General features: G+C 41.1%; 1 protein-coding gene across 3 annotated transcripts in view; it reads left to right on the top strand.

Moving 5' to 3' along the window:
- Positions 1-14,778, top strand: part of LOC137997678 (protein NLRC3-like) — a 26,177-nt gene extending 11,399 nt beyond the window's left edge. For 2 of the 3 annotated variants that reach the window (XM_068843814.1, XM_068843813.1), the window contains exons 7-13: positions 4,997-6,254; positions 6,577-6,651; positions 7,309-7,392; positions 7,498-7,557; positions 8,420-8,494; positions 8,719-8,790; positions 9,582-14,778. In XM_068843814.1, the coding sequence (XP_068699915.1) occupies positions 5,066-6,254; positions 6,577-6,651; positions 7,309-7,392; positions 7,498-7,557; positions 8,420-8,494; positions 8,719-8,790; positions 9,582-12,775 (4,749 nt within the window). In that variant the 5' untranslated portion in view covers positions 4,997-5,065 and the 3' untranslated portion in view covers positions 12,776-14,778. The remainder of the gene's footprint in view (positions 1-4,996; positions 6,255-6,576; positions 6,652-7,308; positions 7,393-7,497; positions 7,558-8,419; positions 8,495-8,718; positions 8,791-9,581) is intronic. The other variant, XM_068843815.1, reaches the window with a different exon arrangement.
- The last annotated feature ends 2,722 nt before the right edge of the window (positions 14,779-17,500 follow it).

The following is a 17,500-nucleotide window of genomic DNA, read 5'->3' as shown; positions in this document are numbered from 1 at the left end:
GCCCAGAAGGCCGAAACAGTACTGTCTGCAGTTATATATATATATATATATATATATATTGGAATGCGGAATTGGCTTATCAACGGTGATGCCACTTGGAAGAAGGATCCAAACAATACTACACGCTTACACTTGAAAAATTGTAATATGTGCGAGAAGAGCAAACCGCGAACTTCTTCGATGGTCAAGACACTTTAATGACGTTTCGGGCTTCTTCAGATAAGTGTGACAGGATTAAAAATACTTGGAATAAAAATTGTCCATGACTTAGTCTTAAATAGGCTAAAAGAATTTGAATACAATCAAAGTAACAATAAAAATTAACCTGTAAAGAAATATAAGAGGCACTGGGCCTCTAAGGTATTACGTAATGAAATGAAGAACAATAAAATAATGTCATAACAAAATCCCAAATCAAAGCCCCTGAACAAAGGCGCTTTCGAGCTCACAATTCTTCGTAACAGGATCCGAAGGGAAAGTCCTTTGAATGGTTCATAACAAAAACCTAATTAACAGCCCCTGAACTCCAGAATTGTGTGCCCTACTCTCAGCCCTGTAACAAGATCCCTGATTGGGCCTTTGAACGATTGATGCACTGAAAGATCTAAAGAATAAAAAGCTTTAATACAAGTCAAAAAGGAGAACACTTGTGGGTGATAAGACCCAGGTGTTCATTATTTCTAATTCTATTCCTAGAGTTGAACTCTGATCTTTTATTCAACCCGTAAGGCTGAAAGGTGCAAAGTTGTGCACTCCAAAAACTTCTCTTGTAAGCAAGCGGTCGTCGAGGCTATTGTGATCGCTATAATTGCAAATTTGTTCGATGATAACGAACCCAAAATCAGATAAAACATTATTTTCTTTGTTAAAGTGTATCGCAGCTTCACAAGTGTTCTTCTTTGTATTCATGGCTGACTTGTGGTTCCGAAATCTGACAGGATCCGAAGGCCTTTCCCTTCGGATCCTGTTACGAAGAATTGCGAGCTCGAAAGCGCCTTTGTTCAGGGGCTTTGATTTGGGATTTTGTTACGACATTATTTTATTGTTCTTCATTTCAATACGTAATACCTTAGAGGCCCAGTGCCTATTATATTTTTTTACACGTTAATTTTTATTACATTACTTTGATTGTATTCAAATTCTTTTAGGCTATTTAAGACTAAGTCATGGACAATTTTTATTCCAAGTATTTTTAAGAGAAGAGAACAGAAGAGGAAGAGAAGAGTATTTTGAAGGGATCGTGTTGCTTGGTCTTTGGGTCTCATTGTCTCTGGGTCTCTTGAGTCTGATGTCTCAGGGTCTCTGCGTCTGATGGTCTTTAGGTCTTAGGGTCTTTGAATCTGTGGGTGTCGGGGTCGCAAGGTCTTTGGGTCTGTGGTTCTTTGGGTCTCTGGGTCTTCAGGTATCGTGGTCCTAGGTTTCCTTTTTGTGTTTCTGTTTCTGGCTACAATAACATTAGCTAGACTTTCCAAAGTGTTTATTTATTTAATTTCAACTTTTCAAACTGATCATTTATTTGTTAATCGCAAAAGAACTCTAAATGCAAGGCTCAAAACACAACAAAAGCCTTGAACATGAAAACGAAACGCGAATGTTAAGAATGTTTCGCGAGGCGTGTGCAACACGCCGTACTTTAAAGGAACTCAAGTTTAAAACAATTATTGTCAATTAACTCAAGGGTTTACCTTGCTGAAGTAATATTTGCTACTCCCTGGCGCTTTTTCCAGGAGCATCAAAATTTAACTGTATTTGTTTGGTAAATTCACACTAAAAACGTTGTCTTCTTTCCGCATTCCAATATCTTTGGAATCTCTCTCTCTTGGGATGACTTCAAGGTGTGAAGAAGTGGCACTCGAAATTCTGCTGTTACAATACTTTTGACAGCGCTATTGTGTATTTTCTCTAGAAGGGTTATGTCTACGGCATCCATGGCAGTTACATGAAACGTGCATTCATTGAAAAGAAGCTCTCCTAACGTTGACCAAGGTGGTGCAATGACGTCTATACCTCTGCTTTCCATAAAATGAGTTTCTGACCCTGCCAAGACATCGTTTCCAACAGGCCTTCTACGTTTCCTGAAAACGGGATCCGAGGCCACTGAATACGCAACCGTTCGCATACCATAGGGGTTGCCACAGTTTAAAACAAGCACACGTACATGTACTACCCTTGACACTCTGGAAACAATTACATCCGTTTTTATAAATGTGACAAAAAATTTGTCACATTTATAAAAACGTAGGTAATTGTTTCCTTGTTTGTTCTTTGCACTGCCTCTACCACACCTACAACCTACTGCCGTGGTTTGCTTGACTACCTCTTTTCAGGCTGCAAACGATCTTTGACTTGGTTTCAATCAGTGTGCAGCACCGTAGACGCTACCAAAGGCGCCGCGGTTCAGTTTAGCTCAAGGACAAGTCCGGGTTGAGAAGAAGTACGTAAGCAAATGACACTCCTGGAAGAAGTCAAGCTAGGCACGCTACTCCATGTGGACAGGTCGTACTATTTTTACAAAGCTCTTCCATCGGATGAAATTGGCGATACCTTGGCACCGTTCAATGTGTCAGTTGCTGAGTACACAGAGAATTTTAGTAAAATCGACAGTGGGTTGACTGATATCCAAAGAGATTCTGCTACCCGTAGTCACCCCAATGGGGAGCAATGTGACGAATGTATTGTTTCTGCCTCTCAAAACCCGCAGACCCCTGAGAACACGTGACAAAGTCAAAGGATTTACAAGCTCATGGAGAAAGCACCAGGGAGAGATATGTCCAGGTTTGACGTCCCTAATTAGATGCACGTGGATGTCAATAAGCGTCATGAAGTGTCCCCTTGCTCTTCACACCAACTTAAACATCACGCGTGTCTCGGAATACAGACAATTTATGGCACAAAGTGTCCCCCAAATGTTGCTCTTTAAGTAAAGATTAACTGCTGCATTTACCCAAAGCTAAAAATAACGCTAACCATTACCCTTACCCTATTGTTGAAAATAGGTAGCAAACGTGTTGCATGTCAAAATTGAGCGTGCATCTAATAGCCCACTTCTGAAAATATCATAATACTCTTTGTCCCCCAAATTTTGAATAAGCACTGTTTTTGTTTTCTCTTGGGACCATTGCAAGTCCCAAGAGAAACTGGAAACAATGCTTATGCAAAATTTGGGGGGACAAGCAAAGAGTATTATGGTATTTTCCGAAGTGGTCTATTAGGGTCAAACCTGGACATGATTGCCAGGGAGTAGCAAATATTATTTCAGCACGGTAAACCCTTGAGTTAATTGACAATTGTTTTAAAGTTGAGTTCCTTTAAAGTACGGCGTGTTGCACATCCCTTGCTAAACATTCTTAACATTCGCGTTTCGTTTTCATGTTCAAGGCGTTTGTCGTGTTTTTAGCCTTGCATTTAGTGTTCTTATGTGATTAAGAAATAAATGATCAGTTTGAAAAGTTGAAATTGAATAAATGAACACTTTGGAACGTCGAGATAATGTTATTGTAGTCAGAAACAGAAACACAAAAAGGAAACCTAGGACCAAGATACCCGAAGACCCACAGACCCAGAGACCTAGCGACCCCGAGACCCACAGACTCAAAGACCCAAAGACCTAAAGACCTAGATACAGAGAGACGCTGAGCCCTGAAACCCAGAGACCCTGAGACCCTGAGACATCAATAGCAGTCAACCTATGAGACACTACAAGGCTAACTGTCACTTGAGAGACCATTCATGACGTTACTGGTTTGTTTTACTCCGCACATAAGCCAAAATATTTGCTGTCGAGTTTTTGCCTTCAACCCAACCGCGAAACCTTTTGTTTACCCAAGTATCTGGAGACACGCAAATTTATCGAACCTTTCTTTACCGGCGTATCGCATTGAGCTGCACGTTTGTGGCTGAAAAACTCTCATTAGGAACTTTTGGCAACCAAACCGGACCGTCTAGGGTAACAGTATTGCTTAAAACACCATTTAATTGACGAGTTTTTGCCTTCAACGTACGCTGTGCTAAATATATCTCCTTTAAACGTTGTATTGGACTTAACATCTATTGGATTTTTCATTACACTTTTGGGACATGACTTATATACATGTATTAGGATTGACTTTATTTATAAACCCTATGATTGACTACAAAAACCACGTGCAACAATCTTTTAGAAAAATAAATAAGTGGTCGTTAGACCAGGTATAAAAAAAATGCTTCTTTTCCTACCCTTCTGCTTTGCTTCCTAAAGGCTAGTTCCCACTAGCGACATAACGATCATAATCATAATCATAAGCACGAACATAACGCTGTTATGTGTTTTATGTCTTAGTAGGAACGTCCAGAAACATAATCATAGACGCCCTTATGATCAGCAGAATCATAATCATAAGAAAGTGATCGACCATTTTCTTATGATTATGATTATGGCTTTGACTATGACTATGTCGCTTTTCTTTGCAGTGTGAACGCGAAAATCATAACGACATAATGAGAAACATAATGACGCAACGGGGTCATTGTGTTTTGGCCAATTAAAGTCTAGGACCAGTAGTTTCGTGTAAACAACGGAAACACGCATTAAATACGCAGTTTACGTTTTTAGAGCGGCCGTCCCCACTAGGACATAAGAAGCTTATGTTTATGTTTATGATTATGATTATGCTTATGCTTATGAACCTTATTTCGCCAGTAGGAACTAAGCTTAAGCGATTGTCGAACGCTCTTTTACTAATCCGCAATTACTAATAGTCTATAGTTATTTTAACGTAGGATGCGAATGCATGAAGTACATGTAGTATGTTACGTTTTTAGCTTGCAGGAAGCACTATAAAAAGCAAATCTTAATTAGCCAGTGCTCAGAGGAAAACCCACTTGTTCCCCAGTTATTAAGAAACTGTTTTTCCCTGGGCCTTTCTCGACATTCTATACTTCCCTCCTTTACTGAGTCGCATTTTGGTGCACCATTTAGTTTAATGTGTCTGGTAATTTCTTTTGTGTGTGTGTTCAGGACACGGATAGCTCTGGCTAAAGGTTCGTCCAATCCAGTGCATGCAACAGCGTTACCGCCACACTAACTATGGCGTCAGACTCATTGCAGCAGTCTCAAGAACATGGCCCCAACAAAGTTCAAGTCACCATTTTGGCTTCTGAGTGGGGATCCAGTAAAGGCGGTCTTTCCACAATCAACAGAGAGTTGGCCATACAGCTTGCCAAATTCCCAGAAGTCCAAATCACATACCTTTTATCGAAATGCTCTCAGGAGGATCGGAAAGTAGCTCTCAGCCATGGCATAAAGATTCTTGAGGCAAAACGACTGCCAGGGTATGAAGAACTGGAGAAGCTCAGCTTTCCCCCAACACATTTGGAGATTGATGTAATTGTTGGTCATGGTGTGAAACTAGGTCACCAAGCGCAAGTTATTCGCAACTCTCACAAATGCAAGTGGATACAAGTGATACACACTGACCCTGAGGAACTAGGAATGTTCAAATCGTACGAGAATCCAATCTTAAGGGGCGAGGAAAAACACAAGGTTGAAGTAGAACTGTGCGAGATGGCTAATTTCGTTGTAACAATCGGGCCTAAGCTGGCAGAGGCCTTTCGCAAATATCTCCGCTTTTGTCAAAAACATCAAGATGTTTTTGACTTAACTCCTGGTATTTTTGAGGAATTTGTCAGTGTTCAACACGTTCCTGAAGACGGAAAATACTGTAGTGTCTTAGTGTTTGGTCGTGGAGACGCTGAAGACTTCACGTTAAAAGGATTTGATATTGCAGCAAAAGCTGTTGCGGCATTACCTGAAACTAGTCTAATGTTTGTTGGAGCACCCGATGGAAAACACGAGGATATTGCAAAACGATTGCTTGAGTTTGGTCTTCCCGAAAACCGCCTTAGGGTGAGAGGCTATGTGAAAACCCGAGAGGATTTGAAGCGATTATTCCATGAGGTGGATCTTGTACTCATGCCCTCTCGTACAGAAGGCTTTGGTTTGACAGGTCTGGAGGCTCTGTCAGCTGGGCTACCTGTGATCGTCAGCAAAAACTCGGGATTTGGAGAAGCCCTGAGTGATGTCCCATTTGGTTCTTCATTTGTTATTAACTCTGAGGATCCCAATGCGTGGACAGCAGCTCTCAAGCACATCTGGAACAAGAAAAGGCAGACAAGGCTTTATGAGGCTAAGGTTTTGCGTGACTCCTATGGAACAAAATATGGCTGGTCTGAGCAGTGTGAAGATCTTGTCAAAAAGATGATCAACTCAGTTAATGGTATGAATTAGCAATGTATTTCAAACCCTTTATATAAAAATCGTTTCAAATCTAAATCTAGAAAGTTGGTTAACCGCGATCATGTAGACATCAGCAGCTGTGAAGGACAGCTTCATAACTCAAAATTTCATGGAAAAGGCAGCTAAAAAGTAATTCACTAAGGCATAACCCTTATAACGCTGAGTAGAAAACCGGCTAAATACAGTCGAAGTCAGTATCATATCTTGATAGTCAGCTCGAACTGAAAGTGTAAGATTACTTTATTTTCTTTTTTTAATCTGTGAGCGATTCATGGGTTGTGCGCCTTAATTTATTTCAACAGATGCTCCCTGCGATCCTCAGATGTCATCAGAAGCACAAGGCAAATTAAAGAGAAAATCCCATGAGGACCGAAAAGGTAAAATCGTCAGGACTCTGGCTGGAAAGACAATTATTGTAAAATGCCCATTTACTCACATGAAAAGGTGCCTTGGTTTCTTTGACTGGAAAAAAGATGATACGTTGTGTTCGCGTAGAAAGGAAGTTTCTGGACATCAACGTCTCAGCGCTTCCTTATTTGGCCTTTGTGACGTCATATGCCTGTATATACGCTCAGTACACTTGAAGACAGTGATAACCACTGATGGATATGAGGACCACCATGAGCATTCCCTGAGTTTAAATTATGATAAGCTTTCCAATATCCAAAAATATAATTATCGACCTTAGTATATCTCTGGATTATTTCTAGTGAGTATCTGAATCTTTCCTATGATCTTCTGTTTTTAAGGCCTGCTAAAACTAAATTCTGCCTCCCACCCACAGTCTTGGACAAAACTCGTTGGGAAATGTGACACACTACCATAAAATGGTCACTCCCTCATTTGTCTGGGTGATAAAAGATTAACTTCTCTATACGTTTCCCCCTCCCCCTAATGTGCTGATAAGAGTTGTTGAGCCAGAACGAATGAGATTATGATTCAAATAAACTCGTATTGTGTATGCCCTTTATCATTTATGCGAATGCCAACTTACTGTAAAGTCATGTATGGTTTGTTGTATGTGATTGTTATAGATGTTTCTGCCAAGGAACAAACTCAGATCCTATTTACAAGTGAAAGCTTTCCATCTTCTTCTGTGGCTTCTCTTCGAACAGAAGGTATTATCACTTACTTCAATTTGACCATGTTGGATTCAAATTCACCCTGTTTTTTTCTTAACTCTGAGCGACTCACGTATTGTTCGCCACCATTTATTTCGACAGATGCTTCCCGCGAGCCTCAGATGCCATCAGAAGCACAAAGCAAATTAAAGAGAAAATCTGGTAAGGAATAATGAGGACTTTTACAAGTACAAATCTGCTATTGGAAGGACAATTCTCGAATAGAGCCTGTTTACTCAGGTGATAAGGTGCCTTGGTTTCTTTAACTGAACAGAAGATGCAACGTTGTGTTTGCGTTAAAAGAAGAGTTCAATTCCCGGGGGATTAGTTTCTAGACATTACCGTGGCAGCGCTTTCTTTATTTGGCCCTTCTGACGTCATATGCCTATACGCTCTGTACACTTGAAGACGCTAATCATAACCACTTATGGATGTGGGGGCCACCATGAGAATTCCCTGAATTCAAATTATGATAACCTTTCCAATGTCAAACACATAATTATCGACCTAAGTAGCACTTTGTACTATTTTTTTGTAAATAATTGCAATTGTAATTTGTTTACTCACGGAACACCTTAAGAGCGCTCAGGAGCTCGTTCAACATGTGTCCGTGCATTCCGGATCAAACTGGAATTTGGCAGTGTTGGTTTTTCTGGAGAGGAGAAAACCGGAGTACCCGGAGAAAAACCCCTTGGAGCAAGGAGAGAACCAACAACAAACTCAACCTACATATGACGCCGGGATCGAGAATCGAACCTGGGCCAAATTGGTGGGAGGCGAGTGTTTTCACCGCTGCGCCACCGATGTACCATCCCTGCGCCACCCCTGTACCATCCCTGCGCCACCCCCGTACCATCCCTGCGCCACCCCCGTACCATCACTGTGCCACCCCTGTGCCAACACTGCGCCACCGCTGCTCGAGTGAGCATCTTAATCTTTTCTGTGACCTTTTGTTTTTAAGGCAAAAACTGAATTCTGCCTTCCACCCAGGTGTTTCAGATTTTTTTTTTTTAAATATTTACAGATATCTCTTTCACCGATCATGACCTTTCACAAAAGAAAGCAAGAGGAAAAGAGAAAGAGTCTAAGCAACTTTCAGGTAAAGTCGTCTAAACTGAAGCAAGTTTTAATCTGATTCTAAATTTGACTGACTGATGCTCTTTGAATTGACGTTTTCTGGTAGTGCCTGTTGTACATTCTGCTTGTGGGGGGGGGGGGGGGCAGAACTAGTGAGATAACGATTCAAATGAGCTCGTATCGTGTGAGCCGTTTATGCGAATGCCAACCTTAAGTCATGTGTGGTTTGTTATGTGATTTTGACAGATGAACAACGTCAGGTCCTATTTACAAGCGGAAGCTCTCCATCTTCTTCCCTGGCTTCTGATCGAACGAAAGGTATATATGACCTTAAATAAGTGCGATAGAGGCAATTTGACCATGTTGGAAATCGACGCGCAAAAAACAAAAAAAAAAAATCATACAATCTTAAAAATCAATATGTCCAAAATATTGCAGTAAAAGGTGTTGCGCAAAAATAAGCAATTTTTACATAATATTATGAGCTTTTTTGCTCTGCCCAACGTGGTTTTAAAGTGGATTTATTACTTCATTATAATTATCACTGCATTTCAATTTGAATATATTATTCCTGTAATATTGCGTTGGTTTTATGTTAACTCGTGCTCGTCTTAGTTCTTACCCCTAAGCACTGTGATACGCAAGCCTAACACTTACGCACGCCGGCAGAAAACATTATGTGGGAATTTTTGTATGAAAACAAACGTGGATAGGTCAACAGGCTCATTTAGAAACTCTGCTTGTGTGTGTACCAGAAATGACTTGTAAAGCGGCGATACGTAGGAAAATCAGCCAAGAGGGCTTGCATACCACTGACACCTCTAAATTAACTCACAGGATCAAATTTAGCTTGTGATAGTCATTTTCTGACCCGCCAGTCATTTTCTGACTCGCACGCTTTATTCGTGTGAATAATGAATCTTAATGTGAAGACGGATTAGCTAGGAAATCGGTGGGCCAAGAATAGTCTACCAGAAGGAAGGGATGGATTTTCGCTTTAAAATTGGAAATCGTCTCTCACTCCTGAAAAAAGGAAAAGCTAGTAACTCTGAGTCAATCAACTTCTAAATTGACCCTATTTTCTTGGTGTTTGTTTGTTTGTTTTGCAGCTAGTTCTTTATGTCAAAGTGATATCATAGAAGCCATAAGACAAATTTACCAAAAGTGTGAAGGGGTGGTTTGCCCAGTTCCTTGGTGTGAAGGGTTCAGCTTCCAATTAGAGAACATTTTCACCAGACTTAAGATAGTCGCAAAAGAAAAGACACGCGGAACGGTGGCGAAAGAAATCACCAACATGACAAGTATTTTTACATCACACGAAGATTGCCAACATCCACGGATTGTCCTGATTGAGGGTGAACCTGGCATGGGAAAGACGACCTACTGTCAAAAGCTGGCATATGATTGGGCAACTAATCAAGACCGCGAATGGGACGAGTCTTTCCCAAGAGTAGAGGTGCTCTTGCTCCTCAGATGTCGTGAAATTGAATCTAGTATCTGGGAGGCTATCGACGATCAAATTCTGCCGGAAGAAATTGACCCAGAGTTGAAAAAAACGTTTTTCCGTTTCGTGCGAGAAAACCCTGCTAAGGTCCTGTTATTGTCCGATGGGTTAGACGAGGCAGACCCTCAAAAATTGGCTGTGTACTTTAGTCTTGTTCAAAGAAAGCTGCTCCCTGGTTGTCACATTGTTATTACTTCTCGTCATGAAGCAGGAAATAAAGTAAGACCTTTCTCGGACACACTGTTGGAGATTGTGGGATTCACGAGTAGTGATGCGAAGTGTTTTATAAGGAAGTATTTTCGACACGCAGAACAAATGGCAGAGAAGCTGATAAATGTACTGTGGCATCCGTATGATGCTGATGATGATGCTTACGATTATCAGCATTTAAAAGATGATGATGATGATGATGACGATGATGATCAGCATATTGGCCGACCTTTAGCAGAACTGACAAAAAACCCTTTAAATACACTTCTGCTCTGTGTGCTTTTCGAAGATTTTGGCGGCATTCTACCAAACAACAGAACACAGCTGTACGTAGAGATTGTTCTCTTCGTTTTGAGACGATACGAAATGAAGAACCACTTACCAAGTAGTGGTAATGACCTTCTAATAGTTTACAAGAAGGAACTGATGACCCTAGGGAGAATGGCGCAAGAATCTCTTTTTAAAGGAGAGGGGCATTTCGAAGACGTCGAAGGGAATTTCACGGAAAGTCTGTTCATTAAATTTGGCTTTCTCTCGATCCAGGCTGGCGGTAGCAAGAGAACGCCTTGTTTCCGTTATAGCTTTTTTCACAAGAGTTTTCAAGAATTCTTTTCTGGTCTACATCTTGCTTTTTCCATCCTGGATGGAGAAATTGATAAGGAGTCAGTTCTGACTGACGAAAGATACTCTCGTGAACTAAATCAAGTTTTCATGTTCATGAGTGGAATCATAGCATCGCAATCCGAGGAAACGGCAGTTTCGATTGTGAATGGTGTTGCCTCACTTGTAAATGTGAGAGGCCGCAGATCTCCGCATCACCCAAACTTTTACCTGAAGTTGGCATTGGATGTCATAGGGGAATGTAAAACTTGCTCCGAAAACCTGTATACTAAATTAGCTTATACCTTTGGCAAAAGTCTTGATTTGACGGAAATTCGAACATACTTCCAATCACGTACGAGAATTGCTGCCCTTTTCCAGGCCCTTGCAGTAAACACCTCCCTTACTACTTTGAAATTGTCTGGCAACCGCATTGGTGATGCGGGTGCTACTTCACTTTCCCAGGCCCTCGCAGTAAACACCTCCCTTACTACATTGTATTTGCCTGACAACTCCATTGGTGATGAGGGTGCTACTTCACTTTCCCAGGCCCTCGCAGTAAACACCTCCCTTACTGCTTTGCATTTGCGTGACAACTACATTGGTGATGCGGGTGCTACTTCACTTTCCCAGGCCCTCGCAGTAAACACCTCCCTTACTACTTTGAAATTGTCTGGCAACTCCATTGGTTATGCGGGTGCTACTTCACTTTCCCAGGCCCTCGCAATAAACACCTCCCTTACTACTTTGCATTTGTCTTCGACCTCCATTGTTGCTGAGAGTGCTACTTCACTTTCCCAGGCCCTCGCAGTAAACACCTCCGTTACTACTTTGCATTTGTCTTACAACTTCATTGGTGCTGAGGGTGCTACTTCACTTTCCCAGGCCCTCGCAGTAAACACCTCCCTTACTACTTTGGATTTGGTTTTGAACTTCATTGGTGATGCGGGTGCTACTTCACTTTCCCAGGCCCTCGCAATAAACACCTCCCTTACTACTTTGTATTTGTCTTCGAACTCCATTGGTGCGGAGGGTGCTACTTCACTTTCCCAGGCCCTCGCAGTAAACACCTCCCTTACTACTTTGGAGTTGTCTTCGAACTCCATTGGTGATGCGGGTGCTACTTCACTTTCCCAGGCCCTCGCAATAAACACCTCCCTTACTACTTTGCATTTGTTTCGCATCTTCATTGGTGATGCGGGTGCTACTTCACTTTCCCAGGCCCTCGCAGTAAACACCTCCCTTACTACTTTGTATTTGTCTTACAACTCCATTGGTGATGCGGGCGCTACTTCACTTTCCCAGGCCCTCGCAATAAACACCTCCCTTACTACTTTGTATTTGTCTTACAACTCCATTGGTGCGGAGGGTGCTACTTCACTTTCCCAGGCCCTCGCAGTAAACACCTCCGTTACTACTTTGCATTTGTCTTCGAACTCCATTGGTGATGCGGGTGCTACTTCACTTTCCCAGGCCCTCGCAATAAACACCTCCCTTACTACTTTGCATTTGTTTCGCATCTTCATTGGTGATGCGGGTGCTACTTCACTTTCCCAGGCCCTCGCAGTAAACACCTCCGTTACTACTTTGAAGTTGTCTTACAACTCCATTGGTGCTGAGGGTGCTACTTCACTTTCCCAGGCCCTCGCAGTAAACACCTCCCTTACTACCTTGGATTTGTCTTCGAACTCCATTGGTGCTGAGGGTGCTACTTCACTTTCCCAGGCCCTCGCAGTAAACACCTCCCTTACTACCTTGGATTTGTCTTGGAACCCCATTGGTGATGCGGGTGCCACTTCACTTTCCCAGGCCCTCGCAATAAACACCTCCCTTACTACTTTGCATTTGTTTCGCATCTCCATTGGTGCTGAGGGTGCTACTTCACTTTCCCAGGCCCTCGCATTAAACACCTCCCTTACTACTTTGAAATTGTCTAGAAACTCCATTGGTGCTCCTCCCCTTAGTTTTGACTCTCGAGTGAAACTGTGATGAGCTTGATATTCTTTCTAAAGGTTTCAGTGTTTACATCGACGCCAACAGGATCATGACTCACAATAAGCAAGGACGACGGCGAGTACGAGAACGTTGTTGTGTAAAAATGTTATTTCCTTTTACTGTAATAATTTTCCATGTCTCTCCTCGGCTTGGAAAGTGTGAATACACAATCCAGGAATAAAACTTATGAATGCAGTGTGGATATTTAGAGAGAAAAAAGTCATGTTCTCTCGTTCTCCACATGACCTCAAATTTGATCTTTCACGTCGTAGTCAAGACGAGAACGGCAAAAAAATCTATCAAAATGTAAAACGCACGTGCAGGGCGTGCAAAGCTATTTATGGCGTTCTCGTAGCCGTTGTCGTAGTCGTTGCTTAAGGTCCCTATTGTCTTTTAGTGTTGTTGTTGAATTTTACGACTATCTCACTTCACCTTTCCACCCCTTGTTTGTTGGTAAGCATGCACTGAAAGGTTAAAAGTCACTTTCTTGCTAGTGCGTCACGAGAAATTAAGGGTTACATACATAGAAATACACCCAGTTATTCCCTTGTGATATGTTTCAGTTAAAGTGTTGCTCTGATAAAAGATCACAGTCGAGTCTTTTTTTGTCTTCGGATTTTGAAAGTGTGTTTGCGGAACACTTGACTGGCCAAATGTTTGGATTTTGCGGTCCGCCATTACTTACGTTCAAAAGTGACCCATTGGACATTAGTGGGTTGGATCTAAGGGTTAGGTGACGTTATTTACTCACTAGTTAAACGTTTCAGCGCGTGAATGCAGTTTATTATATATGCAAAACACAAGTTTAAAAGTCTGAAAGCACGAAACTCCCCTGCTGCATATCAAGTCAGCCGCGTACACACGCACTGTGACTTGAGTCTTTGACGTCATTTTCTCCTCTATCCAGCTCTCTCAAGAATTTAAAGTTGGTAATGGCAGACCATTTAAAAGGAAAATGTCAGTTAAAATCTTGAAATCAAAGCTTCAAAGTTGGGTCACTTAGTGTTAAGTTAACGTAGTTTTGAAATCCAAAGAAAAAGAAGGATCGATTTTTTGGTCATAGTACAGCTTTAAGGTATTTTACATAAAATAGAAAGGAAGATGTGGTACTCAAGATGTCCGCATCGATGGTAGACAGCAGGCGCGCAATCCGATGACTTTTTATACTTCTGTCAGTTTTCCTTTTTGAATCTACTTCAATTTCACAAAGAACTCAAGCCGGTCAAATGCTAAAAGCGCCAGTTTCGTTGCACCACACTCTTTGGCTCTTTTTTAAAGTAGACCAAGTCGGCTAACTCAGTGTTGTGCCCAATTGAGATCCTTTGAGAATAAAACGTTTTGTTCCAAGTATTTTCATATTATTTAAATGTGAATGCTACATTACCATGTAAATGCATTATAAACCCCGAGAGATTTGAATGGAAACTTTTCCCCTAGTGTATAAACGTAGTCTAAGAAATGTGTCTGTACATGAATGCTCTTTACAAGTTACTGTGATAATATCTAAATCACTTCTGAGCAAGTGTTTTTTGAAATACCTTTTTGGTGAAATTCTACTTTTCTTTGGAGCACAGTGCTCCTGAATATGTGAGAGCAGGATAACAAATGAATTTTAGTAGAAATTATTTGGGCAAATGTTAGTTTCAGTTGGGTGCTTTCATTTATGTTTCAGCAACACGTTTGTATTAAAAGAGATATAAGCACAAAACGATAAAAAAAGTGAAATTCGACGTTTCAGAGTAGTCATGACTCCATTATCAAGGAAAAAATTATATCAGATAATGCAAATTACAGCATTTAAAGGGACAACAACACATTGATTAATTTTGTCAGGTCTCTTAGATACAAAGAGTGCTGAGGCTTTTCAGATTCAGGTTCAGTAATCTGATTCTTGTAAAATAAATTTATTTACATGCTAATAACAAATGAATTTTAGTGGCAACTATTTAAGGCACATGCTAGTTTCAATAGGCCATTCTCCAAATGTCAAATATTCAGCTTGATAGTGAGGCAGTGAGGACAAAAAAGATCGAAACACTATGGAATGAAGTTGAATATTTACATATCATTCACTTTCCTTTGTCTTTGTCCTCTAAACCTCTCTTTCAAGCTTAATTTTAATATATCGAAAAAGGCCTATTCAGTGCTTTAATTGATGCATCAATATGCACGTTAATGTTGTTAGGTCTATTAAGGTGCGAAGATTACTGCAGCTTTTCACATTCAGGTTCAACAAATCTGACAACATTCTTGTAGAGTAATTTATTAAGGTGTTCGCTTAAATGGTGTTTCATTGTGTATAAGCGAAATCTATATATTCCTGCGTTTTCAAGGCGAAACAAATAATCTTTTTTTGGTATCCTTTTTATGCAATTTTTCAAAGGTCTTATCAAGGAAATTTCTCGATTACTTGGCTTTGTGTAAATATGGTGTTTTGTTTACGAATTAAATCAATTTAACAAGAGAGTTTCATCGGTTTATTCTACTTATCGGTAGCAGCGAGTTTAACAGGGTCCTGATATGCTCTTACCTGAGGATTCCCATAGAAATATCTTTCAACCCGAGTTCAAGGCTCATATCTTCATCTTCCGTAAGGTACCAAAACGTTCATCCCCACGGTAAGGTTGTTAGGGCAAGGATAATTTCTTAAGAAAGAAAAAGAAAACGTTTTCTTGTCTTCTTGTATTTCCTTTGTTAACCCTTTTATTCCCAAGATCAAAACGTTCATTCTCCAAACTAGTACTATAGCTTTCTTTGTTGAGTAGTCATGAGAATTTGGTGTTAAATCAAAGCTAATTCTCTTCTTTCTCAATACCAGTTTGACAGAGATTTTATTGAGATTATGAGGAGAATTTACATGCTGATTACTCCTGGGAGTCAAAGACAGAACCCCACTGTCTACCCCTGGGCACCCGAGTACATGTCTCTTATCATAGACACCCTTACCCCACTAGCTACCCCTTAGTCTCCAAGCATCTTTATCGTATCTGAAATGAAGGAATATCTGAAGTGCGGGTTAAAGACGAAAGAGAAAAGTGATCCTCGCACTTATCTGGACAATTTAAGCAATTGTCTCGTTATAGACAGCTAAAAAATTCATGTGGCGTTCAAATGAGTGGCTGGAGTCATCAGTTCGTTGAGCACTCTACCAGCATCGTAGAGGTTATTTGTTCGGATCCCGTTGGAGCCACCTGAATTTTTCAGGTGTCAAAAAGAGGCAGTTGCTTAAATTGTCCAGATGAGTGCGACGACCACTTGTCTTTTTTGTTGATCGCATCCCTTGGTAAATGGAAATCATTTACATGGTGGCTTCGAAAATTCCCTCTCAAGAACCTCTCCCTCACGTGCTTACTTGGAATAGCTAATCCGTTACATGCTCCTTAGACCAGCAAAAAAGCACCCAAAGTTTCATGCCTTAAGATGTCTTCCTTTTCAAGACAGTGATTTAATAGCAGCCGAAATACGCTCGAATAGCTTCGGGAGTCGAGTTTCAACAAGTGAGCCCCTGCAGGTTAATTGCGGGGAAACAAAAGCTCTCTGGATCGCTTCGCTACAAGACTCGAATAATACTTTCCGATACCTTGCTCTTTAACAATCTTTTAACATGAGCGAAGAAAGTAGTGTACGCCCCCGTTTGGCGTTTCATTCTAGAGCGACAAACGTCAGCGTAATCAAGTTTCTTGGGACAAAAAGGAGATCCTGGCAAGGTTGTCGGTCGGAGGAATCACATGAACTTCTGGTTGAAAGTTTTTCATTCTAGCGTCACATTTTTCGTTTTAGCGCTTGCTTGATAGCTTTCTTGGTAAGAAAAAAACAATTTCCGCCGAAAATTACCGTTTTCTAACTAAATTTTCCGTTATAGAGCAGACATTTTCATTACACACCGGAAAAATCGTGCCGGTCACTCGGTGAACAAAATAATAAAATAAACGGTCAAGAATAAGCTTGAAATGAGCAAGAAAGTCTTTGCGGTTACAAATCTTGTTTGCGTTCTGCTGGGCATTGTACTCCACTCTTTCTTTGTGTTTTTTTTATCTGATCCAAGCATTGTACGCTTGGGATTATTTATTAGAAGATGCTGTGGAACCAATGGAAAGCTCAATGCTCAAGAAACAAGTATGACCATTACCCACTATTTACACCGAGATACATCTCAGTTTTGGCATTGCTCTCTCTCTCTCTTGGCCGGGCGAACGAGAGATATGGGGACTGGAGTAGACCGAGAAGAGAGAGCCTGCGCGCGAGCTACAGCGTTGCAAGCTTATAAACCATATAGACTAAAGTTCTTCTTTCAATTTTTGAGAGACATTTCGCCTTGACAGGGTTTTCGTTCGCCTTCGTTCAGTGATTGGTAGACGAAAATGTCTTGCCAGCTTGCTGACCAATCAGAAGCTCACACGCGTTTTACCGCGTCTCCTTACCCGCCGGTCTCACGTACCTGCGTAGCGTTCTGATTGGTTTAATTGCTTGTCTGTGTCCTGGGTGCTTAACCACCTTAATTAATAGCTTCAATTTGCGTTGCACGGCACTTGGAGAAAATGTTCCGTGTTTTTGACACATTTGTTTTGCATCGTTTTAGGGAAACACACGGTCTTCCTTGTTAGTCTATCGAATGAACTCTGTTTTCTCTCACCTGTTTTAAATGCTCCTCGTTGACTGAGTGTCAGCAATTATCTTCATTGGAGGAGAACGCAAACGATTTGATACCAGGACTGTGAG

Source organism: Montipora foliosa, chromosome 3 (genome assembly GCF_036669935.1).
Source record: "Montipora foliosa isolate CH-2021 chromosome 3, ASM3666993v2, whole genome shotgun sequence".
In the NCBI taxonomy this organism is placed as follows: domain Eukaryota; kingdom Metazoa; phylum Cnidaria; class Anthozoa; order Scleractinia; family Acroporidae; genus Montipora; species Montipora foliosa.
The sequence above is the reverse complement of the archived record's forward strand: the minus strand, read 5'-3'. Positions and strand labels throughout refer to the sequence as shown.